Below are 26,134 nucleotides of genomic sequence, written 5' to 3'. Positions count from 1 at the left end.
TGGAGATGCTCTTACTCTATTTTACTCTAAAATAGAGTAACTCTATAATAGAGTTTGAGTTTACTCCAATGGTATTCTATTTTAGAGTAGAAAATAGAGTGATGAACAAAAAAAACAAATTATTCTATATTTGGAGTAAACCTATTTTTCACTGTATTATAGATGGAGAAATATAGTACCATTGGAATATTTTTTACTCTAAACTCTATTTTAGAGTGAAAAATAGAGTGGGGTTGGAGATGCTCTTAGAGCAAAAGTTACAATATAATAGAATTACTCTATTTTTGTGTAAATTACAAAGGAAAAAATAGAGTTCTCTTGGAGATGGTCTAAGAATCAGTAACATTACCTATAATTTTGTACAGTTTCATGATTAATTTAGTGTTTTTTGTTTTATGTTCGGTAATAATTAGTTAAAGCAAACGAAAAGTTGGACGATTCACATAAAAATTAGCAAAAATTTGCTTTTAGCGTGGAGGGACAGATTGGCAATAATTTAATTTAACAGCTCAACGAAATTTCGAGTTCCGGGATTTATTGGTCTTGTTAAACAATTTCACATGTACTAGTTGAGAGACCGAGATTCCAAAAATAAAAGTTAAAAAATGTGACTGTGTGAGTGAATAAAAAAGGTTTCAGCTAAACATATTTAAATAAAAAATAAAAAATATTTGTCTAAATAGGCATATGAGATTTTTATTTTCATATTTATTATTTTTCTCTAAATTAGTTTTCAATTAGACATTCGAAGTGTTACAAATGAATGGACGGACTAATAAAATGGTATCTAGAATTAAACACACATCAGACTATATCCAATAATACTAGGCCTAGCCTTTATCCCAAACCAGAATTCCAACGTTAACCCGAACCAAAATTAAAAACCCGCATCCAAACCAATATATAATAAAATATATGAAAATAACTTAAGAGCTTGATATTTTGGAGTTGGAGTACAACCCGAACCAAACCAAACCAAAATCTGAATTAGGATCCGAATATCTGAAATAAGTTAATATGTTAATATTTTATATATACTAGGTGGTTGCCTGCGATTTCACGGGTATAAATATTTCATGAAAATTATATATTATGCTTATAATTTTATACTTTTGAATAATAATCATAACTATTAAAAATAACCATTTTATTTAAAATAATTTATCAAAATTTTTGGTATTGTATAATCTTAGAAGATTATTGAAATTTTTTGTTAATTCTAATAATTTTATTATAAGTTTCGAAAAAGTCTTTTTTCTGACATATTTTTTGATTAATAAAAAAAATAGAGATTAATGAACAAAAGGTTATTTTATAGGTCAATTCTCATAAATAGACTATTTTTAATTTTTGGTCACAAAAATAGATCACAAAGAGGAAAATGACCAAAATGTTTTATTTAATAGGTAAAAGAACACTAATACCCTAGATATATAAAAAATAAAATTTAATAAAATAAAAATAAAAACATAATAAAAAAATAATTTTTTATAGTTTTAGATTATATGTTTTCGAATTTGAAGTTTTTTTATAAATATTTCTTTTTGAATCTTTTTTTTTCGAATTTTATTTTATTTTTTTCAGATTTTCTTTTTGTAATTCGAAAATACTTTTTGAAACTATTTTAAAATTTTATTTTCAAAATTTTAATATTTATTTACTATTTTGTGTCATGAATTAATATGGTTCAACCGAATTTAATATGGTTCGATTAAGTTTAAACTTAAAACAAGACCTATAAATAAATATATGCTTTATTATTTGTCTTCTGTAAATTTTATATGAACTTAGTTGAATTTAGTTATTGACATTTATAGTATAGATATCATGAAACAAAATTTAAATATATATACCAAACAAAAAATATAAACTAACCATCTTAACATTAAGGGTGTGACTGGTAGATTTTAGAGTAACTGGAAGATATGAAAATGGAGTAACTAACGTTTCGAATGTTTACAACCGCCCCGCCCCGTACCGCAGTTAACAGTACCAAAAATCTCTACATATACTATATATCTATATATTTTTATAACTGTTAAAATCACACCGCAGTTGAACCGCTTGTCCCGCACCGCTCAAACCGCAGTTACAGAGGAAAAGTAGGAGAGTAAAACAAAAATAAAATAAAATAAAATCAGGTACAAATTAATTTCCACTTCAGAAACTGTGAGGTAATAAAATATTATATATACCACCAGTTAAACAGTGGTGAGAGTAAGCGAGATGGAAATTAATTTTACCTGATTGGCTAACATAAAAATTGAACGGAGAGTAAAAATATTATCGCTAAAAATATTTGGCAGGAAGTGCTTTCCAGCTAGACACTAAAGATATGTAGTTATGAATTGTAAAGATTTCAAAAAATAAATATAATAAAAATGTCAAAATTTTATTTGTGGTATTGTTATTTTCTATTTTTTATTAGTATAATAGTTCCAAAGAAATTATGAAGAAGAAATAATTAACAAATTTGATTTATATGATTGATTACAAACAAATCTAGTTTAATTTGGTTTGACCGGTCCGGTCCGATCCGATTTTAAAAACAGTGGTATTGACTATAATTGTCTATGGTGATTTTCATATTCATCATATATATTATTATTTATCTGAAGATAATGTATTTTCTGTTAAGCATAAATGAGTGAAGTATATAAAAAAGAATGATGATTGATGTTTAATGCATAGGGAGAATCATTTTCCAGTACACGAGAAGCGAGTAATTGACCAGAGAGACAGTGTCCCCTTTCGTTGGTCATTAAAGCTGCTTTTGTCACTCTTTTCTTCTGTCAATTTGTTTTCTGTCTTCAATATCTTTTTTTTATTACTATATATACTCACGAATCAATTGTGTATCTCGATATGTACCAATAATTTTTTTTAATAATTGATGACCCATAGTGTACGAGCACCTTCGTAAATGAATTTAACAGAATATTTCAATATACATGTATATATATTAAATTATTAAAATCATATCATATTTAAATATTATTTTACTTTTATCAGTTATTAGATATTTTATTAAGATCTTTCAATCAAGAAAATATTTCTTTATATTTTCAATTTAATATTTAAAAGATTATAATTTATTTCTGTTAAAATATCTTCAATCCACTTCTATTTGTTTTACTCTACAAAAAAAAAGAAATTCGAAAATAGAAGATAGTTTTACGTACCAATTTGTTTTTCTATAATATAAAATGTTATATTCTCTTTTATTTATAAAGAAAGGATACTACATATTTTGTTGAAAATAGTGTTTCTTTATAATAAAGAAAAGTACCACATTTTCTATTGTAAAATATACCAGAGAAAAACTCATTTTATTTTAGAATTTCTAATTATAGAAGAAGAAGAAGAAGAAATAGATTAGAAATGCTCTAGGTTCAAGTTATCGAGTAACTTGCATTGATAAACATTCAGAAAAATAATAGAAATTTAGAGAAATCGAATTTTTAATTATCATCTAAAACGTCTACAATGGTTGAAATCGATCTAGTTATATTTTGAAACGACAAAGATGTGAAATGAAATTTTCCATCGAAGACTTATTTGTTCTAAGCTATAAACTTCACGTGACTTTGTTTTTCAACATGTCAGTCGCACACAAAAGTACCATGAACACTAATAAGTTTGTAATAACTCCATCCAACAAAGTCATCCTTTCTTACAACACTACATTTATTCGTCATTGTTTTAAGTTAAACCGGATCATCCTTTTTTTTGATCAAAAAAAGTTAAACCGGATCAATCAGTTTTCGGGAATCAAACGAAAAGTTTTCACCTGGAATTACAAAACCAAGTTAAAGAGAACAAATCATATATCTTGAACGAGAGTTTTTTTTTGCCAAAGCATAGCTTTCCTAGATATTACTGATGTAAAATCTGACTTTATCATTTTATGAATATTAACCATAGCAAAAAAAAGAAGAAGAAAAAAGAGCGATCAAACTTACTCCATCCGTTTCATAATGATCTATGATCTATGACAAATTACAAATTTTAAAGATATTAATTGTATTTACTGAACTTTGATTGGTTAAAAATCATAGGAAATAGCTAAACACAGAAAAAATGTATTTATTGTTAAAAGTTTATGTATTTTCTTAATAATTGTGAAAACTGTAGAATATATATTACTTTGAATCGGATGGAGTACATTAGAAGGAATCAAACCAAAACAAGCCACTTTCATATATAATCGATCATTAACAAGGCTAATAGCATTATACAGTAAAACCTCTATAAATTAATAATGTTGGGAGTTTGAAATTTTATTAATTTATAGAGATATTAATTTACAAAAAAAAATTTTTTTTTTAGATGTTTTATATTTTTAAATATTTTTATTTATAAAATAAAATATATTTGATTTTACCATATATGCATTAATATTTTTTAAAAAATTTGACTTTCATATTGTTTTATTATATTACTTGGTTTATATATTATTGTTTCATATAACTTCTATGTCGTTTTCGATATAATTTTTACTAAATATTATCAAAATAAATTGAAATGTCTAGAAAACCAACAATATAATGTTTAGTTTGTACTTATATGAAATGTATATATAGATATATTATTAATTTATGATTTTAGTGGGACTATATATTTACATAGGATTTTCTAAAAAAATATTATTTTATTATTTTATCAATTTGTGTCATATTTTGAATTAATCCAACTCAAAAACGAGAAAATTTATTAATTTATAAAGATTATTAATTTATCGTATTAATTTATTAAAGTTCTACTGTAGTTAATCCAACTCTAAATCAAACAAACTAAAACTGAATGCACATTACCTGTGCAAAAACAACTTTTGTGTCGGCCATGTAGCGGTACAGCTCACCATTTCGAGCGCCGTTTGTCATGAGTTGCTATCCAACGAAACTGTCCCTCAAGCTTTATAAGCCCATGCATCTTCTATATAGATCCCTGAGATTTCTTCTCTAGGCTTTGTGGAGTTTGCTCACATCAATGTTACAAAAAAATGTTACCAGCTGTTACAACCATATTCACCAGCTCTCTTAGCTTTGTGTTCTCACCGTACATGTCAGGTACCTATATAGATCCATGCATCTTCTATATAGATCCCTGAGATTTCTTCTCTAGACTTTGTGGAGTTGCTCACATCAATGTTACAAAAAAATGTTACCAGCTGTTACAACCAAATTCACCAGCTCCCTTAGCTTTGTGTTCTTACCGTACATGTCAGGTACCTAGGTGTTCTTCACTTTGTTCTTCCTCGCCATAGAGAAGAGTACTGGCTTTCAACCTATCGCTCACTTAATGTACGTACCCAGTGCTGTCCCAAATATTACTGAGGCTTAAATCATGTTACAATAATGGCCCTTACATTTATATCTAAGGGCTTATTGGCTTAATAGCCATATTTCAGAGGAAAATCAAGAGAATAAACATGATTTTGACATAATGTAATAACTGTCTTTTTGCCATCATTCCAGCCGGTTATACCTTTGTTGGTAACAGGTACCCGGTTCCTTCACATAAAGAAAACGACATGGTCATTTTGTGAACCATAGTAACACCTTTTATAATACTGGAGGTATGTATTTGTGGTTTTTTGAAAGAAGAAAAAGCCATCCACGTATAACTTTAATGATCACATACATAAACATCAAGATTTATATTCTATATCATCTAAGTTTTATTCCATATCAGATAAAAACTAAACCCTAAAATCTAATCACTAAACCCTAACCCAAATATAAACCCTAAACTCATATATCAAAATCTAAAAAATACATAATGGTATGTAATATTAAACTAAATTATGTTATATTAAATTATATTATGTAATATACCAATTCTATATCACCAAAATTAAAATACATGGTATGAAAGTTCAGAAGTGTTCTATTCCATATCCAAACATAATAGAAACAAGTAATGCTTTTCCAATGGTGAACCCATATTCCAGAAACTAAACCCTATCCAATCATCATGAAACTCTACACGAAAATATAAGCCCTAAATATAAACCCTTCTAAATACTAAACCCTAAACTCAAATCACTAAACCATAACCCAAATATAAACCCTAAACCCAAATATAAATATTAAACCCAAATAGAATAGAACAAAATAAATAACATAGTACATATTAGTGAAATTATGAAATGTATACGATTGCATGTAAGAAATGTCTATGATTTCATGGAAAAAGTTGATGTTGACCCCAACCATACCCCTTCATCTTCTAAATACTAAACCCTAAACCATATTCACTAAACCCTACACCCTATTCTCTAGACCCTAAACCCAAATATAAACTATAAACCCAAATAGAATGGAACAAAATAATAGTATGTTATATATTGGTGAAATTATGAAATATCTATGATTTCATGGAAGAAATTAAAGTTAATGCTTACCCCAACCAAAACCCCTCACCTTCTAAATACTAAACCCTAAATATGATTCACTAAACCCTAAACTCAAAAATAAACTCTAAACCCAAATAAAATGGAACAAAATAAATAGCATGGTATATTGGTGAAATAATGAAATGTCTATGATTTCATCGAAGAAGTTAATGCTGACCCCAACCATATCCCCTCACCTTCTAAATACTAAACCCTAAACTATATTCACTAAACCCTAAACCCAAATATAAACACTAAACCTAAATATAAACCCTAAACTCAAATATCAAAGTCTAAAAAATAACATATATTATGTAAATTAAATTATATTATGTAATATTAAACTACACAATCTAGATATAAGCCCTTCTAAATACTAAACCCTAAACTCTAATCACTAAACCATAACCCAAATATAAACTCTAAACCCAAATATAAATATTAAACCCAAATAGAATGGAACAAAATAAATAACATAGTACATATTAGTGAAATTATGAAATGTATACGATTGCATGTAAGAAATGTCTATGATTTCATGAAAAAAGTTGATGTTGACCCCAACCATACCCCTTCATCTTCTAAATACTAAACCCTAAACCATATTCACTAAACCCTACACCCTATTCACTAGACCCTAAACCCAAATATAAACTATAAACCCAAATATAATGGAACATAATAATAGTATGTTATATATTGGTGAAATTATGAAATATCTATGATTTCATGGAAGAAATTAAAGTTAATGCTTACCCCAACCAAAACCCCTCACCTTCTAAATACTAAACCCTAAATATGATTCACTAAACCCTAAACCCAAAAATAAACTCTAAACCCAAATGTAATGGAACAAAATAAATAGCATGGTATATATTGGTGAAATAATGAAATGTCTATGATTTCATCGAAGAAGTTAATGCTGACCCCAACAATATCCCCTCACCTTCTAAATACTAAACCCTAGACTATATTCACTAAACCCTAAACCCAAATATAAACACTAAACCTAAATATAAACCCTAAACTCAAATATCAAAGTCTAAAAAATAACATATATTATGTAAATTAAATTATATCATGTAATATTAAACTACCCAATCTAGATCATAGTACGATATTTACTTGTTCAAAAACTATATTTCTAAACAAAATAAAACACTCTTTAGTAATCATCAAATGGAATGGAACATAATAAAATAGAAAAGTAGCATAATATATTGCATTTCATAACAGGAATAGAACAAACATAATACATTTCTATTCCATATGCGAATAGAATAGAACAAAATAAACAGAAACTGTTCATCTTCTCCGATCAACTTAGGTCATCCACGGCGACAAAATATAAGTGTATCTTGCGACATTAGTGGATATAATACATATAACCACATCAAAGAGACGGATTTTGTTGTTGATACAGTAAATAGAAGAGAAGAACATACAGTGGTGACGCGATGATGGTGTCGTTCGTATAGATGGAGGTGATCACCACTACACAAATCTTTTAGGCAAGGGTCAGCGCAAATTGGGATGTGAATACGAATTGGGAGGGATTGTAATCAGAGAAAACGCGGTGGAGACAATCTGGAGTGAAACTATTTAAAAGAGTGTGAATCTGGAAGGGACACGACATATTTTTGCAAAATAGTAATTATAATTTCATTTTTTTTCCTAGCAGGTTTCTCCGGTTTCAAGCAGGGGCAATACAACAATATTATATAAAAAACAAGGGAAACAGTGAAAAATTAGGGTGATTGACTACTCAATTAATTATGCCTTTTTTCATGTATATAGGCTCCAATTTCCCTATATTTAATACTGCCCCAAAAGAATTATATGAAAGAGAGATTTGTAGCATAGCTCGAACCTAATCAAAGGAGGACACTAACTTCTCTTCTTTAACCATTTGAGTTATACTTAGGCTTTGAATGGTGACCAAGGAACGAAAGAGAACATTGAATTCTTTATCATTCCCAAAAAAAAATCACCATTCACAAAGAATAATTTTTCTTTCTTGTTCCTCTCCATTCCTTTATCTGTAGAGAAATATAGAACAAAAGCATTCCTTGTTAAATTTGATAAGGAACAAGCATTCATTTTCATTCCTACAATTTTATTCCTATACATTTCTTTCCTATTCGTTCCTCGTGTTTCCGAAAAAATCACTAGTCGGAATCTTAATATTATTAAATATGGTCCACATTTTGTTTTTATATTATGTGGTCTAAAGCTATCGCTTTACCTGCTTTAAAGCAGGGATACCACAAAGCAATCCATCTAAAATCAAATGGTTTTGACAAAAAAAAATTTATGATGAGTTCTCAAACTAAAATAAAACGAATTAATGTTAATACTTACACATGTTCATCAGTTTACTGATCAGGGCCTTTGAACATTCTTTATATGGAATCACGTAAAGCTGTAAGCCTCTTATAGGGAAATAATAGACTAAATTGAGACTAATGTAACATTCTGGTTTGTAGTATATGACAAAGACTTAAAAGAATTGATTTTGCTATCTATGTTACTAACGTGCACTTATTTTTTTCCGTCACATATCCGTTTAAAACTCTAGGGTTAAGCGTGCTTGAGCTCGAGTAATAAAATGATGAGTGACCTATTGGTAAGTGATTCACGATACCATGTGAGTAATGCCAAATCATGGAGAAATGTCATATCATGATTGCAGGATCAGTAAGAAAGTCTTTCGAGCCTTTCAAAAATTAACGCACCATCCGTCGCATGGAATGGATCCATGAACCGAGTGAGCGGGCATGGGAGGCCCATTAGACCATCTCCAATGTATTTCTCTATTTTTACCTCTAAAATAGAGGAACTCTGTAATAGAGGTGGGTTTTACTCCAATGTATTTCTCTAAAATAGAGATCTCTACATATAGAGTAAAAAATAGAGGAATGCTATTTCTTCCTCTATAAATAGAGGAAAATATAGAGATCTCTATTATAGATGAAGAAATAGAGATGAGTTAGAGCAATTTCACCTCTAAATGCTATTATAGAGGTGATAATAGCAATGGCTTGGAGATGCTCTTAGCCGTTGACGGTTGGGCCGTTACAAGTGGTATCAGAGACGAACCCAGACGAGTGTGGAGTCAGTGAGGTCTCACACTAACATGGATAACAATTTTGGGGCGCAACATGGATGTTGTGTTCTTTGAGAAAGGGTGAATTGTAATATTCCGGTTTGTGGTATAATGAGAAAGGCATAAGAGAATTAATTTGGCTACCTATTTCACTAAAGTACACTTACTTTTTCTGTCATACATCCGTTTAGAACTCCAGGGTTAAACATACTTGAGCTGGAGTAATGGATCATGAGTGATATAACGGGAAGTGATTCGTGATACCATATGAATGAGGCCAAAGCATGAAAAATGTCATATAATGATTGCAAGGTCAATAAACAAACTTTTCATCGAGCTTTTCAAAAATTAATGCATCTTCCGTCGCATGGAATGATATCCACACCGAAAGAGCGTGCATGGGAAACCCATTAACTGTAGGTGGGTGGAGCATTTTACTGGTCGGAGCATTTTACTGGTCAGAGCTTTTAAACATTCCTTATATAGAACCATTTCTTAAGAAAAAGGGAAATGAATAGTCATATGAGCTCTGGGTGAGACTCAGTTGAATATTGAATCAAACGTATCGGTCCATGAAATTCTCTCTCTTCTCCACTCGACTGGAATATCTGATCTTTGAAGATGAACTGACTGAGTATTCTATGTCACGGATCATATGTGCCATTGGTTTAGTTATTTGAATTCCAAGATTATATGTATATAAATTTCTTTCTTTCTATTATTGCAAAAACATAAAATTACTGATAAGGATGTAATGTAACAGACATATCCTTTATCTTGCTTAATAATGAACTAATTGTATTATTTAAATAAACTATTTTGCATTTTTTGTGAAAACACGATTTTACAGTTTTTAATAATTTTTTTTTTTGTGATTTTGACAAAAGCATAAAATTTACAGTTTTCGCGGAAAATAGTTTAACGGAAAACATGTTTTCTAGTTTGGCAGAAAAACGCATTTCCAATTTTGTTGGAAAAATGTAATTTTTCAGTTTTGGAGGGAAAATGTGTTTTTCAGTTTTGGCGGGAAAATGTGTTTTTCAGTTTTGGCGGAAAAATGCGATTTTCAATTTTTTCAGTTTTGGTGGAACGTGATTTTCTGGAATTGACGGAAAAACGCATTTTTCCGATTTTGGCAAGAAGACATGTTTTCCGGTTTTGAAAAAAAAAACAGGTTTTCTGGTTTTGGCAGAAAAAACATTTTTCTAACTTTATGAGAAAACACATTTTCGGTTTTGGCACGAAACACGCGTTTTTGAGTTTTTGCGGAAAAATACATTTTTGGGGGTTTGGCAAAAAATCAGTTTTTCGATACAGTTTTTGCGGTTCTGGCGGGAAATTGCAATTATAAGATTTTGGCGTTTTTCTGATTAAATTTACTATATAATAGTTATACAACTAATTTAATCAATTTTATATTTGTATTAAGGGTATTTAAGTCTTTCTAATTTTGAGATGCAAATGTTAGCATCCAAACTCTACTTTTTTTGCAACTCAAATATCTAGATACTAGGTAATAACGTTCGCGAAAGAAATACTTTTAAAATATTAATGTTATATAAATGATTTTTTTTTTATTTTTTTAGTTTTAAATTATGTATTTTCTGTTAATAAGTATAATTATTTTGGTTTATAACAAACTTTTATTGTATTGTAAACTAAATTAGTGGTTACACGTATATTGAAACTAGAATATTTATTGTTTTTGTATAGTATATAATTTTATTTAAAAATATTAAAAATATATATAATTTTCAATTTAATAATTATTAAATAAGACTTCTTATTCATATGATTTAATAGTCATTTGTATATTTTTATTAGAAAAATTTAAATCATTGGTCACAAAATTTTCTATATGAGATTTTAATAGTTTTAAAAATTTCAAAATATAACATATAGAGAAAAATCTAAAGTTTTTTTATTTAATTAAGGGGGTTTTTTTATTTAAATAAAATCGAAAGTTTTTATTTAATCTGAAGTTTTCCTTTGTAAATTTGCAATTGCAAAAATGACATAAACGGAAGACTTCCTAGAGGTCTTCTGCTGGAAGACTTTCGTGAAGTCTTCAAGTTGAAGACTTTCGTGAAGTCTTCAAGTTGAAGACTTTCGTGGAAGTCTTCTAGGTCAAAAATTAATAACCTTTCATTTTTTCTAAAATTGTAAAGACTTTTTCATATTTTTTTGCTAATTCTTATATATTTGTCAATATTGGGACTACTTAGTGAAACTGATAACTTATGGTGATAATTATAAGGTTACCGACATTCATGTTTATTATTGTTTCTAGCTATTGAGAGAAGTCTTCTATCATAATTATGAGGTTACTGACATTCATGTTTATTAGTGTTTCTAGCTAATGAGAGAAGTCTTCCTTCTTTGTATCTTTATTAAACTTGTATTTTCAACTTCAAATTATGGTTTTGAACTTTCAAAAGTGTTAAATAACTTTATGAATATCAAGTAATGTGGTTTGATTTGTCTTTTTAGATCATAAGATATACTTTTTAACTATTTTGAGATTTAGAATTTCAATTTTGATATAGTTTTCCCACTTAAATTTTTTGATTTATATTTAAGTTTTCCGCTTAAAATTTAAGTCTTACAAGAAGTCTTCCGAGAAGACTTCCTGTAAGTTTTCTGTAGACTTTCCAGAAGACTTCTAGTGAAAATGTTATATGTTTGTACTTATGTAATGTTTGATTTCTTGTGAATTTGACTAAGTTTTTTTAGAAGTCGTCTCCCTTATTTTTAGTAAATTTGACTAAATTTTTGTGTTATTGTGTTTTGCTATTGAATTTGTATCAATTACTTTATTAAACTCAAGTACTTTCACAAGATAATATTGTATACATGAACATATTTACTAAAAATGTTTTTATTAATAATTCTTAAAATTTACAAAAGAATTCACAACTAAAAGAGTACACATATAAATCATAAAACATATCATAAACAAAACTATTACACATGGAGTTAGAGATTATTAATCCATAAATATAAGGTTGGACTCTACTTGACATGAGAGAAAATTCTGTCAGAAGACTTCCGGAAAATTCTTGTAGGACATTATGTTCTTAGAAGACTTCGTCAGAAGTGGAAGTCTTCTAGGGCATTATATTTTAGAAGACTTCTAAAATATGACTCAGATCTAAAAAACATGCATAACCAAAAACATTCAAATGACTTCAAAACAGAAAAAAATAGTGGAAGATTAGATAGATATACCTATATGGAACACACAAAATAGATATCTAAAATTTATAAATCTATTTTCAAAGGAGTGGAAGATAAGAACCATGTGACAAAAAACCTACAAAAATAAGATAAATTAGTGAAAAAGACATGTGACAAAAAAATGAGAAATTGATATAAAGTTTGGTGTTTTCAAATTCAAAGAGATTAGAGAAAGGTTGGAGAGTTTTACTTTGGAAAAAGTAAGAATTTTATGCATCAAAAGCTTACCAATTGAAGAAAAATCAGTAATGGAAACTTGCTAAAACGCTCAGATTTGTTATGAAAGAGGTGACATGCTCACAAGATTTCCAGGAAGTATTCCATGAAGTCTTCTAACGCATTATATTTTAGAATATTTCCTAGAAGTCTTCTAAAGCCTGACCCAAATCTAAAAACCAAAGATATCCAAACTCAGATCTGAAAAACCTGCATATTCAAAAACGTTCAAATGACTTCAAAACAAAAAAAAATGAGTGAAAGATTAGATAGATCTACCTTTATAGAATACACAAAAATACACATCCAAATTTTATAGATCTACCTCTAAATGAGTGGAAGATGAGAACCATGTGATAAATAACGTGCAAAAACAAGATAAATTACTGAGAATGACATGAGATAAGAGATAGGTTGGATAGTTTTAGTTTGAGAAAAAAAATAAGAACTTTATGCAACAACAGCTTATCAAAATAAGAAAAATCAGACATGAAAACTTGCTAACGCTCAGATCTGTTATCAAAGAGGAGACATAAGAGAAAACTCCGTCAGAAGATTTCCAGAAAGTCTTCTTGCGCTTTATATATTATAAGACTTATGGGAAGTGACTTACGAGAAGACTTTCCAAAAGTCTTCCAGAATTGAATCTTAGCAATATCTGAAAAATCTGCATATACAAACCGAGATCTGGAAATCATTCATATCCAAAAACGTTCAAATGACTTCAAAACAGAGAAAATAAGTGGAAGTTTAGAAAGATTTACCTTTATAGAACACACTAAAATATAAATCTAAAATTTATAGATCTACCTTTAAAGGAGTGGAGTTGAGAACCATGCAATAAAAATTCTCAAAACAAGATAAATTTGTGAGAAATACATGAGCCAAAAAATGAGAAATTGATAGAAATTTTTGTATTTTCAATTTCAAAAACATTAGAGTGAGTTTGAAGAGTTTAAGAGTGAGAAACATAACATTTTTGTTGCAGCCATTTGAGAAGAAAAAAATGTGTAATTTTTTTTTTATGTATGGAAACAAAAATTTCTATTTAGGTTAAATATTTTCGATTCAGAAGTCTTCCATGGAAGTCTTCTTACTCCTAAATATACTACTTGGCCAGGAGACTTCTTCTAGCCCTTAAATATAAACTCTAAAGTCAAATAACTAACTAACTAAATAAAAACAAACACTTCATTAAACTTAAAATAAATTTTAAGTGTTTAATATACACAAAAGTAAGTACATATATGCCAAATTGTTTTTTTTTTTAATGTTAAGCTTCCAAAATCTAACCTTAAAAATACAAACAATACTACAATTTATTTTACCAAAACCTAATCCAAAGAATACAATGACACACTACATTCACTCATATGTGTTGAAAGATTTTCAATTTTACTATATCTTAATTTATATCAATTACAAATGTTTATAATTACATGGTTTCAATTTTTCCCCTATCGAAATATTTTTTTCTAAAATTTATAAATTATTTTTAAGATCTACAATATGAGGAAGTCTTCTCACATAAGACTTAAGAAATCCCTAGAAGACTTCGAGGGGTTATTTTCGTAAAAGTAAATTATGTTTTTTTGTTTGGTTATAAGGGGATACTTGTAATTTCACTAGCATTTTGGGTTAGTTTTGCATTTGATTCAAGTTGGGATATACCTTTGTGTTTAAAATCAAGTTATGGGTCATATTTTGCAATTTCCCGTTTAATTAATGTAATTGTTTAATTTATTTTAATAATATACAATTAAACAAAATGATAAATGATACACAAATTTTTATTAAATCTCTATTACTCAAAATTATTAATTTTCATATATACTTTAGTCATATTAAGTAATTATGTAGTTTTTATTTGTAGAAATAATGAAGAACTTTTAATAATTTATTTTATGGCTAGTTTAATAAAAAATAGTATATATTTAGATGGATTCACATATTTTTTTAGGAATTTTGAAAAATATTTTAGTGAATGTTACGTGTTATAGATAAAATATTGTAATGATTCTCACATAATAAATAAGATATTATAGATATTGTATGTTGATGTAATAGTGTCCAAACAAACAACATCTGAATACTACCATCCGGATGCAGCCTCTGGATACATAAACGAACATGTTTTAGTAGAGATGCTTAGTAGAGAAATGCATTACAACATATCTAATGGATTCTTGAGAAACACCCAAGGGACCGAACATGCATAACTTTAAGAAGAAATTTCAAAAACTGTAGCATAAAAGTCCATTATCATCATAATGATTTAGTCTTGTTTATATATTTATTTTGAGGTTGAATTTTTCCAGTGATGACATAATAAAAACCTTCTTAAGTTTACAACATTATATGATTCAAAAAAAAAGTATAGTTTTAGTTAACCAAGAGAAAAAAAACTACTTGTAGAAAACTTAAATAGATTTAAATGTTTTGACTGAAAACTTAAACAGATAATTTGTAATAACATATGATATCTCTATAATATTATTTGGGAAGTCTAATACGAAGTGTCAGAAAATAACCGTTTTTCGTCGTTCACGTGGATGCAAAGTTACCGATTTGGTTTATAGAGTCAGTATGAGTCAGTATACGTTGATGACAAAAACAATTACTTAAGAAGTCATTTTTATACGTAGCATGCTCACGTTAATTCTTATGATGGTTATTTACATAAGTACGTTAATGAATTAAAATATTTAATTTAAATACTATGATTTATTTTTTATTTTTTTCCTTTTATATTTTTCCAAATAACATATATAATAAAAAGGAAAGATTTATAAGTTTTAAAAACGAATTGAAAAACAAAAATATATTTTTATATAATATGATTTTATTAAAAAGAAAATTTCACAAAATAGCAATATTCCGTTTAAAACATATTCTTACTTAAAAAAATATTGTCAAAGTAATAAAAATACTTTCTTTATATCTATATTTTTATTAGATGAAAAAAAAATATATTTTTATATAATATGATTTCATAAAAAGGTTCACAAAGATAAACTTGATATTAAAAAATAAATATTATTCCTTTGAAACATACTTTATACAATATAAAATAATTATATTTTTAGAGTAATAGATATATTTTTCTATCTATTTTCTTAGATGATTACAAAAAGAATTAAATAATCTAAACCCCATTATGTTTAATTGACTAAAATAGTTTATAATTATTATTATTCATATGTTTTTTCATAATCTTTAGCTGACTATACTATTTTACAACTACAGCAAAAAATACCCATAAATTATATTCTAATTATATAGTATGATTTCACAAAAACAATCACAATTTTAGTGCTGATTTTGAGATATTAAAAATGGAACCTAAATTTTTTTTTTTATGATAAGCATATTTTGATCAAATAGCTACAAAATATTTTTATATAGCATATACATCTAATGAGGTATATATATTATATTTTATCATTAATAATTTTTTTTTAATATTTAGTTTCTTTTTAATTTTATATTTTCTTTATGTTTGTAGAACTTAATATACCCATAATCAAAATACCCAAAAAATCTGATCTCCTTTTTAAGATTATTTTTAGTTTACCTTTCAATAAATCTAAGGCGTACAATTATTTAGAAATTATAAAATATTTAATTATTTTAAATATTGATATTCGTTCATGAGCTTACAAAAATTTATCATACTGACTTTATGAACCACAACGGGATATCTCGATCCATGTGAACGACTAAAGACGGTTGCTTCCTGATACTTCATGTTAGACTATCATCCTTTGTATTTTGCGTCTTTGGTACATAGATGATCTCTGATCGGAAGAAACTTTCTTTCAGGATCTTAATATCTTCCAAATAACTTGCAAAGGCTGGCAATTCTTCTGTTCCGAAACCATCTTCACCAATTGAGAGCAATCCGTTTCAAACGTAACATGAAATTGACGTAAGTTTCTTATACATTCCATTGCCCATAGCAAAGCTTCCATCTCCGCATGAAGAGAAGATAGACTAGCCCGAACATTCTTCGCCCCTATCAGCCCATCAAATCCTTCTAAAATACTGAGCCAACCCTGACCAGAGAAAATATCATTGTCTTTCCAGGACCCATATGTGAAACACCATCTTGCTAGAATTGATGGTAGAGTCGTAACCTCAACGTGTGGTACCGTTCTCTGTTCGTTCAATATATGTGCCTCGGCCTAGAGTGTTGATTTTGTTTCTGCCAATTTATGCGCATCCCTATGATCAATATCCAGATTACTAAAAACTTAATTATTCCTTCTTTTCCAAATGTATCATAGTATCCATGCAAACTGATGATCCTCCATCTGCGGGAAAACTCTCCAGCAGATATGATCCATGTTTGTGAAGAGAGAGTTTGTTGAGAAAATAGCTGGATTTTGTGGTATCTTTGAGAGAGCTCAAAATTAACATTCAAAAAACACATGGTTGATCAATTCCTCATCGGCTCCGCATCTTGCACATCATATATCCCCTTGTATCCTTCGCACTTGCAAATTCTTCCTTACTGCTAAATATCTTGTCACCAATTGCCATAGAAAATGTTTATATTTGGTGAGCACCGTATTTTCCAACATAATGCCTTCAATACATCAATTGTAGGCCCAAACATTAATGATGGTCTTTCCCTATCTCGGTAAACTCTTTCGACATGATATTTTGATTTAATCGTATATTTTTCATTGTTTGTGAAATGTCATCCATCCCTATCTACCGTCTGGGTTCTGCTCAGTGATATGCTTTATATGATTTTCATATCCTGTTGGTCTACCAAAGCCCGGAGTGCCTACGAGTTCCAAATTCACGTAGTAGAATCAATGAGAGAATCCAGTGTGATCATCTTTATATATATATATATATATTAATTTCCCATTGATTATCTTTTGATTTTCTAATATTTTTAAAAATCAACATATAATTTTGATAAATATTACGAAAATACATGCACATTTAAGCGAGAGATAAACTAATTTGATTTGATTTAATTAGATTAAAAATAATTATACTTGAAATTGAATTTGTAAGAATATATGTAACTCAATATGCTCACAACATGAGTGATTCGACTAAGCCAACTTATATCCAAAATCAAGATCTAACTACAATAAGAAGCTATAATTTTATAATAAAAATCTATTTATTTTTATAAATTTGAATTGCATGTTGACTCAAAACATATTAATAATTAAAAATAAAATATTAACAAATTGTTACAATATAACTTTATATATATGCATGAGATTTCAGAATATTTACGTTATATTCATTTATGTAATTTTGAATCAAACACTTTTATTTTATATTTTTTAGTTCTAAACACAAAATATATTATATTATACATAATCTTACTAAAATATATTTACATATCAAAGAAAATAACCAACATAACTGCAAATAAAAATTAATCAAAATTAACTATATTTGGGAATTTGGAAAAATAGATGTCATCCAATATATATCCAAGTGATACACAAATCGATTGTTGACCCAAAAATAACTAAACCAACTAAAAATAACATATCCAAAATTATATGTCTAATTTAAATATTATAATATTATTAATATAAATTATACATATAAATTATATTATAAATTGATTTAAAACAATAAGTAAATATCAATTAATTATAATATATTAACTTTATAATGATTTATATCGGTACATGTGCAGTGGAGAATCACCTACTATTAAATATAAATACACATATACATATCCTATAAGTTATACATGTAACGAATGCTTACATATTTTATAACAGAAAACAATATAAAACTTCACCACATTTTATAATATTCCAAAGCCGGTTTCACGATACATTAAACCGTCTATGGAATTGGTAATCCCACACACTATTTTATGCTTATCACGTCGGAACAGTGACACTGTAAGTCGTGCATACACGTTCATATTCCAAGTTGCTCATTATGTTATTACTCAAACCATTAAATATATTTAGAAAAGTAACCTTCTTTGTCAACGCGATTAACCTATATAAACACATGAAACTAGTTTTCAAAACTTCACTTGCTTTTTCTGAAATCTAACACATAAGCAAAGCAAGCCAAAAGAAAATAAAATGGCTTTCTCACGCCTTTCCTTTGCTGCTTCTCTCGTTGTCTTCTCATCCTTAATCATATCCTCAGTTGCTAATTACGGCAACGAAGTCAACCCCGAGACCGGAAAATTTATTCCTGTCGCCGTTGAAGGTGTCATCATGTGCAAGTCCGGTGACAAATCATACCCAATTCAAGGTATATATATTAATTCTTTAATTTGTAACCAAGACGAATTGTTCTAGTGGTAGAAGACTACTGCGAGACGTCTTTTTATCATGTGCAAGTGAAGGTGGTCGAAGGTCCTAAATTCTTTTTTTCTAAACAGATATAAATTAGATTCTAAAACTTTAATTTTTAAATATTTCTAAGTTTAGGATTTATAATTTCAGAAATATATATATGAATGAAGCTATCTATCTTATTAAAAGTGAAGTACACAATAATATTTACCAAATTTAACTGTTTTTTTTTACAGATTTCCATTTTTTTTTACCTAATTCTAACCATCTTATTTATTGTCTTTTCTAATTAATTCGACTGCATCTTTTAACTTACCTATTTTAAATGTTTATTACATATTTACATTCATATTTCACTTTAAATAACTATTTCAATATTTTTCTTTCTCGTAATAATTTGTCAACATTTATTTTACATGTTAACCATAATAATTCGACATGTTTGAATGAAATTTTTTTATTTATGACAAAATTCAATATGGTTATCAAAGAATTTTTTTTTATTTGTTCACAAAGTTAGTTTGGCATGAGTATTCGGATACCCATTTGGGTACAAATCATTTCTTTCGATATTGTTTTTTAGGTTTTTAAATAAAGCTTTGTCTGAGTATTATAAAAATTTTGGATAGATTTCGAGTCGGATCCTTTCTGATCTAGATAAATTCGGTTCTCATATGTAGAAACCTAAAAATATCCAAATAATATATATGTTTACAAATATCATTAATTAATTTATTAAAAATGTAAAAACCAAAACCCACACGTCCGACGTGCAGGTGAACCTCTAGTTAACTTTTAAAACGATATCATCATTGTTTAAATATATGGTTAATATTTACATGAGTTTAAAATAATTTGAAACGGCACTGAATATTGTAACATCACAAAGTCATCATACCATTCACGTAGCTCTCTACCATAGGATTAGAGTTGTGAGGAAAATAAATAGTATAATAAATCGTCTGCTTACCACAGGTGCTACGGCAAGAATTGCATGTGTGAAGACAGACGCATATGGCAAAGAAATAGTTCCAATCTCAATAATGAGCAGCAAAACTGATGCTAAAGGTTACTTCTTCGCCACGTTATTCCCTTCACAGCTTCGTGCAGGAAGGACGGTGACCAAGTGCAAAGTTTTCCTTTACCAGTCTCCAATCGCTGATTGCGATTTCCCGACCGATGTGAACAAGGGTGTGAGAGGAATGTCATTGAACAAATACCGTGTTCTTGAAGACAAGAGCTTCAAGCTTTACTGGGCTGGTCCTTTCTTCTACACCTCTGAACCTACTTACTACTAAACAAAGCTTCTTTTGATTGACGTGAAATGTAACTTTGAGAGTCCTTTTGTTTGTTTGATTCGTTGTCTGAAAATGAGCCGAGACTTTTTATGTTTTTTATATTGTCTTTCTTGGAAACTTTTTAACATATATATAAACCGTGTTGTGAAGTACATCCATTTTTACTCTTATGTGCAAGTATAAGGTTTTACAGGAGCGTATCTACATATTACATGTGTTGTTCACATCCCACTCTATGGTCTTTATATACAATGACCTGGATTTATTGAACACAAAAACATCTAAAAAGAATTTGACTGGTTTTGTTTTCAAAACAAAATGATATATATAATTATATTTATAAGAGCTCTCTACCTCTACTTTGAGCAACCATTACCAGACTCTTTCTCTTGTCAAGTTTGATTATCTTTTCCAGAGAACATGACAAAACTTCATGGCCAAGAACATGAGTGCTTTAGCTTTAACACTCAAGAAATTGAGCATTACCTGTTGATCTTGGCCAGCTGCAGCCACTGGACCATCCCAGCACACCCAAGATAAGATCCACCTTTGCGCATACAGTAACCTAGAAGTTACAGATACATATAAAAACTGGTTGGGTTTACTGATCCAAAACCTAAAAAAGGACTGAAAAGAAAGTTTTAGAACGTTGGGACGTGTATATATTACCAAACTTTCAATGTTTGCTTCTATTTGAAACAACATAACTGCTAATCCTCTTCCTCTGTCAATCTCGGCCTGCAAAGAAAGCATGACATTTGTCAGTTGAGTCGTTAGACACTACAAAGTAAGATTTTACAGTTAAGCACGCACCACGCAAGAACATACTGCGATGCCTTCAGCTGCAAGGACTGTTGTAACCTCTGCTATTATGCCTGTGATAATATAACCAACAGTTTTGATTTGACTACTTCGACAAAGAGAGATAAAGAGAGGTGGTTTTGGATTCATAACCATAAAGCAAGTGAAGAAGATACCTTTACGATCCATGGATACAACACATAACCAGTCGATAGAGTGACCTTCGAGATGATGCCATGAGTCGATTTTACTGGCTCTCCAACTCTCTAAACCGGGCAACACTTCTTTATAAGGAGGGATGTTAGCAGGAAAAATCTTGGCAATTCCATCTCCAGGTAAAAAGAACTCTGGATTCTCCAAACTCGAGTTTTTGATGGCTTTGTTGTGTTTCCCATTCACCTTTGGGGCCCAAACGCTGCCGTTTTGAGAAACGGGTGTTAGGTTTCTGCTTTTGTCTTGCGACTGAAACTGCTTCACATTAACGAGAATCTTCTCCCACCACTGTAGGCTCTTTCTTGAATCTTCTGTGAGATCTTCCACGTCACTTTCAGAGTCCGCCACAAAGTCATTCACTCGATCTTGGGTTATTTCTGCAGCACACTGCGCAGCTTGCTCCCTTAGGAACTGGAAGAAGTTCAAGGAGGCATCAATCAGTAATAGTGAGCTAAATAAGCATAAAGTAAAAGCAAATAAAAATAAAAATAACATACCCTCATAATCTTGTGTCTTGCACTCCTTGTTTTCGCATGTTGCAACCACTGTTTATGTCTCTGGAAAGCAGATTTGCTTGAAAGGGCCTGTGATGTGCAAAAAAATAAAACATGAGAGAGCTCACAGAACCTACGTAGTAACTAGAGTATGATAAAGCCAATTAAAATTTCCCTAAGCAAGAACAAAGAAAATGAGAAATGACAAACACGTGCAAGATAGAAAAGCTACACACGTTATAGGTGAGTATCTCCACGACCTCGGCATTCTCCAGAACGTGCGTTGGAGAGACGAGATTACCATTCACCTACATTTTCAAGCAATGAATTATCCTTAACCTCTTATACAGTTGTTGTCCGTAATCAAAGATGATAGATAGATAGAGAATTCAAATGGAGCATGGAAAGAATGACAGGAAAGTGGAAAACACCTTCGCTGCTACCATCTTGTTTCCGATTTCCGTGTGAATCAGATAAGCGTAGTCAACAACAGTGGCCCCTTTAGGAAGGTTCTTTATCTGCAAGTAGAGAATACTTCAGCATCTAAGCAAAGACGTGAAAATTTAAAAATGGAAGTTTCAGGGCTTAAGTCGTTTTACCTCTCCTTTAGGTGTGAATACAAACACACGACTACCTAAAAGATCTCTCGTAATGGTATCCACAAATTCTCTAGAGCTCATGTTACCCACAAACTCCTCTTGCCATTCCCTAATTGCATTTAGCCACCCGATCTGGAAAATGAAACTGTCACGACATAAATATCACTGCCTACTACTGGAACGCATCTCTGCATTTTTTTTTTACTTGAATGTGTGGTAAGAAAATACCCTGAGTGCAAAATCTGCATTGTTCAGACAACCCGTCTTCCCCCTTGAATTTCTACCTACATGAATCTGACTTCCAGCTAATCCAGCAGAAAGAGCCCTTCCATTATAGTAAACAGCAATCCCCCTTTCAGCTATCAAGTCCATCTCCTCGGTTCTGATCTGCAGAGAGAAATGTAGTTTTAATACCCAATCAAACCAGCCTTTAAAAATTAAATCTAACCCAAAATGTTAATTGTATTTGGCGTTTTCCTAAGAACTGTGGTTAAACAATATCATCAAATACCTGAACCTCCAGCCGGAACATGCTCTCATACAAGAACGGAATCACAGTGGTATGGAGGCTCTGGTAGCCATTAGGCTTCGGTGTCGCAATGTAATCTTTTACCTGTAACAAAACGTAAGACATATGCTCTGATGTAATGTAGTGAAAATATATCCTGAACGAACAGAAAGTCAGATACATACAGTTCGGGGAATAGGTTTCCAGATCTCATGAACTAGCCCAAGAACATGATAGCATATCTGCGTTAATGACAGAGTGAGGAAGTTAAGTGGCAAACCAGAACGTATCGGAACAAAAGATACCCATACCCATATCCTTATCATTGGGGTTTCACCTGTTGTGGACTGCATAAAGGCCCGACCCCAACAGAAGGTTTTGGCTTTACAACAATCCTTAACTGCTAAAATAAACAATTTTAGAGAAGTAATATTAACAATCATGTTAGGATGGCAAATGGAAGTTCTGTATTCGAAACCTTTGATACAACTTGGAGATGAGTGTACAACACAAACCTGAGCAATCTGGTTGTAATCATTAATTGATCCTTTTGATTTGAGCGCAGCTTTATATATGCTGCATGCAAAAAATAAGAGTCTTCAGATGCTGAAGAAAATGGTATGTTACAGACTATAATAAAGAAGTAACTTGACGGATTTTCACCTGTAAGTTTCCTTGCAAACAGATCGAACATCAGTATTCACAGTAACAAGGTCCAAAAACTCATCATCTTCAATCTTTTTCACCAAAATTCTGTTTGCCTAAGATACACAGTAGACTCTGTGAACACATATGGATTAAATAGACGACCAGATGATTTCACAGTTCGAAAAGTCAAAGAGGTTGTAGGTTGATATGAACATCCTTCTCTAATTTTCTTTGCCGTTTCAATCAACGTTTTGGCAATTTAACCTAAGAGCCAATAATAAGTTGAAGTTACCTCACTTAGTTCTTTCTCATGCGCTTTGTAGAGGTTAGCGATCCTGCTTGTGACTCTCTCATAATCTTCAGCACTTACGTACATGAAAGATAGATTTTCCAGTTCAGACTGCAAGATTAGAACCACAAAACTCAGAACGCCGAGGGGCACAACAGTGAGATAACTAGCTTTCACACACACTAAAATGCATTTAAACCGAATTGACTCATGGCATAATATTTGTTTTAAGAATAAAAGGAAGCAAAAACAATAAGTAAGGGTTATACCTTTATTGAATACATTCCAAGCAATTTCGCTAAAGGAGCAAAGACCTGCAAAGTCTCCGCTGCAATGCTGGACTGAACAAAATTTCACAATATCAGTAGTTATCACAAATGAAACATAAGAGATGAGAGCGGTATGGGAACAAATCTCAACTACTTAATCACCTGCTTATGGGGAGGCATGTGGCAGAGAGTTCGCATATTATGCAACCGGTCAGCTAGCTTGACAATAATGACGCGGACCTGGAACGAAGCAGTTAGTCTGCTGATGAGTAACAAAACCACACTAGCTGAAACACAATCTTATAAAACTGAAACCTCGTCCGTCATCGCCAGAAACATCTGCCGCAAATCATCTGCTTTAACATCTTGTATTGATTCACTTTCGGTTTTACACTTCAATTTTCCCAGTTTTGACACCTAATAGAGAAACTTCTTTTTTATGAATATAGATGGAAGTTCATGTCAAAATATTGTAGCAAACACAACTATGCAGACCTTAGTCTCCCCTTCTACAATGTGGCGTACAGTTGAACCAAACTCTTCTTCTATCTTCTCAAAAGTAATAAAATTTGTATCCTCGACCGTGTCATGAAGTAATCCAGCAACAATAGACTCCCAATCCAATTCCTAAACAAGAACAAAAACAACTGAACAAGCTTTTTCCAACAAATTCTCAAGTGAAGCATATTAATAATGTATGACGCAACTCACAAGTTCCCCAAGGATACGAGCAACTGCAACTGGATGTATAATGAATGGCTCCCCACTACGTCTCTTTTGACCATGATGTGCCTCAAACGCTAACTGCGCAGACCTTTCTTAATGAATTAAGAGATGAATAACAGAAAACTGAAATATACTCCAATAAAATAACACGTCAAAGAGGCCTTTTGAATATTAAGAAACATATATCATTATACCTTGAGGCCCTTTCGAACATACTCTAATTCTTTACATGATAAGTAAGATATCGATGGGAAAAGGTCCTGCAGAGATAACCACCACCCCATCAACGTGATTTGAGTATTAATAAGTGCCATTAAAAAAGAAGAGGGCAGGGTCAACTACCTCCCATAATGAGTCCGCAGTAACATCCTCAGAAGCCCCAGAAGATTGAGATGAAGATAAGCAATACAGTTCACATCGTTTATGACCACCACAACTCAATATTCTATTCACGTTTCCAAAGTGTTGAACAGATAGGATTCTAGTGTTTGTGCGACAGAGATAGAGAGGTGGATGAGCAGTGGTAGCGAGAAAGGCAGTAAAGGCTCGAGGAGCTTTCCAAGCACTGCAATCACTTCTTTCATTCAGATTACATATGTTCACACATTCCACAGACACTGCAATTAATTCAACCCAAACGATTTTAGATTTAGTTGGGAGGCAGATGAAGAATCGAATTCACTAGTCTACAACCTAATCATTGCTTCAAGCTGAGAGAATCAACATTTGGCTAGACGGGAACTCAAATCAGAGAGGAAGCAAGCACGCACCGGACATGGAGGAAGAAGCCATTGCTAATGAAGCAAAGCAATCGTACTGAATCGATTCAACATTTGATCAAACAGTCATTCAATTCCCCAGATTCCGAAACCCCAGAGGCGGAGGAGATTGACAACTCTTAAGCGATTGAGATTTCGAAAGGATAGACGCGCACAGTGATGTGAAGAAGAGACAGATAATCAACTCGCTCAGAGGTAGACTCTGAGTCCTGAACCACACAAATGTCGTCCTTTTTAAATTATGACTAAATC

General features: G+C 30.5%; 2 protein-coding genes across 8 annotated transcripts; one reads left to right on the top strand and one right to left on the bottom strand.

Annotated features, from left to right (window-relative positions):
- LOC103868223 (proline-rich protein 3) lies at positions 1 to 20,708 on the top strand. 5 transcript variants are annotated; one of them, XM_033284261.1, is made up of 3 exons: positions 1 to 1,945; positions 2,096 to 19,214; positions 20,234 to 20,708. In XM_033284261.1, the coding sequence occupies exons 2-3, from the start codon at positions 19,040 to 19,042 to the stop codon at positions 20,554 to 20,556; spliced, it is 498 nt and encodes a 165-aa protein (XP_033140152.1). In that variant the 5' UTR covers positions 1 to 1,945; positions 2,096 to 19,039; the 3' UTR covers positions 20,557 to 20,708. The 5 variants fall into 5 exon arrangements, with proteins under 5 accessions (XP_033140152.1, XP_033140155.1, XP_033140154.1 ...); XM_033284264.1 differs by having other exon boundaries at positions 1 to 5,069; positions 5,228 to 19,214; XM_033284263.1 differs by having other exon boundaries at positions 1 to 5,303; positions 7,821 to 19,214.
- Positions 20,686 to 26,134, bottom strand: LOC103868222 (putative GTP diphosphokinase RSH1, chloroplastic). 3 transcript variants are annotated; one of them, XM_009146332.3, is made up of 23 exons: positions 25,874 to 26,134; positions 25,446 to 25,720; positions 25,298 to 25,363; positions 25,089 to 25,181; positions 24,873 to 25,004; positions 24,693 to 24,794; positions 24,540 to 24,617; positions 24,378 to 24,449; positions 24,112 to 24,219; positions 23,835 to 23,932; positions 23,687 to 23,747; positions 23,509 to 23,574; positions 23,357 to 23,413; positions 23,175 to 23,276; positions 22,892 to 23,050; positions 22,664 to 22,795; positions 22,496 to 22,582; positions 22,301 to 22,372; positions 22,068 to 22,154; positions 21,534 to 21,981; positions 21,370 to 21,431; positions 21,226 to 21,294; positions 20,686 to 21,121 (listed from the first exon to the last, which is right to left on the bottom strand). In XM_009146332.3, the coding sequence occupies exons 1-23, from the start codon at positions 25,893 to 25,895 to the stop codon at positions 21,017 to 21,019; spliced, it is 2,553 nt and encodes an 850-aa protein (XP_009144580.1). In that variant the 5' UTR covers positions 25,896 to 26,134; the 3' UTR covers positions 20,686 to 21,016. The 3 variants fall into 3 exon arrangements, with proteins under 3 accessions (XP_009144580.1, XP_009144581.1, XP_009144583.1); XM_009146333.3 differs by having other exon boundaries at positions 23,509 to 23,571; XM_009146335.3 differs by lacking the exon at positions 25,874 to 26,134 and having other exon boundaries at positions 25,089 to 25,191; positions 25,446 to 25,705.

Source organism: Brassica rapa, chromosome A02 (genome assembly GCF_000309985.2).
Source record: "Brassica rapa cultivar Chiifu-401-42 chromosome A02, CAAS_Brap_v3.01, whole genome shotgun sequence".
NCBI lineage: Eukaryota > Viridiplantae > Streptophyta > Magnoliopsida > Brassicales > Brassicaceae > Brassica > Brassica rapa.
Note: the sequence above shows the minus strand (reverse complement) of the source record. Positions and strands in the feature narration are given on the sequence as shown.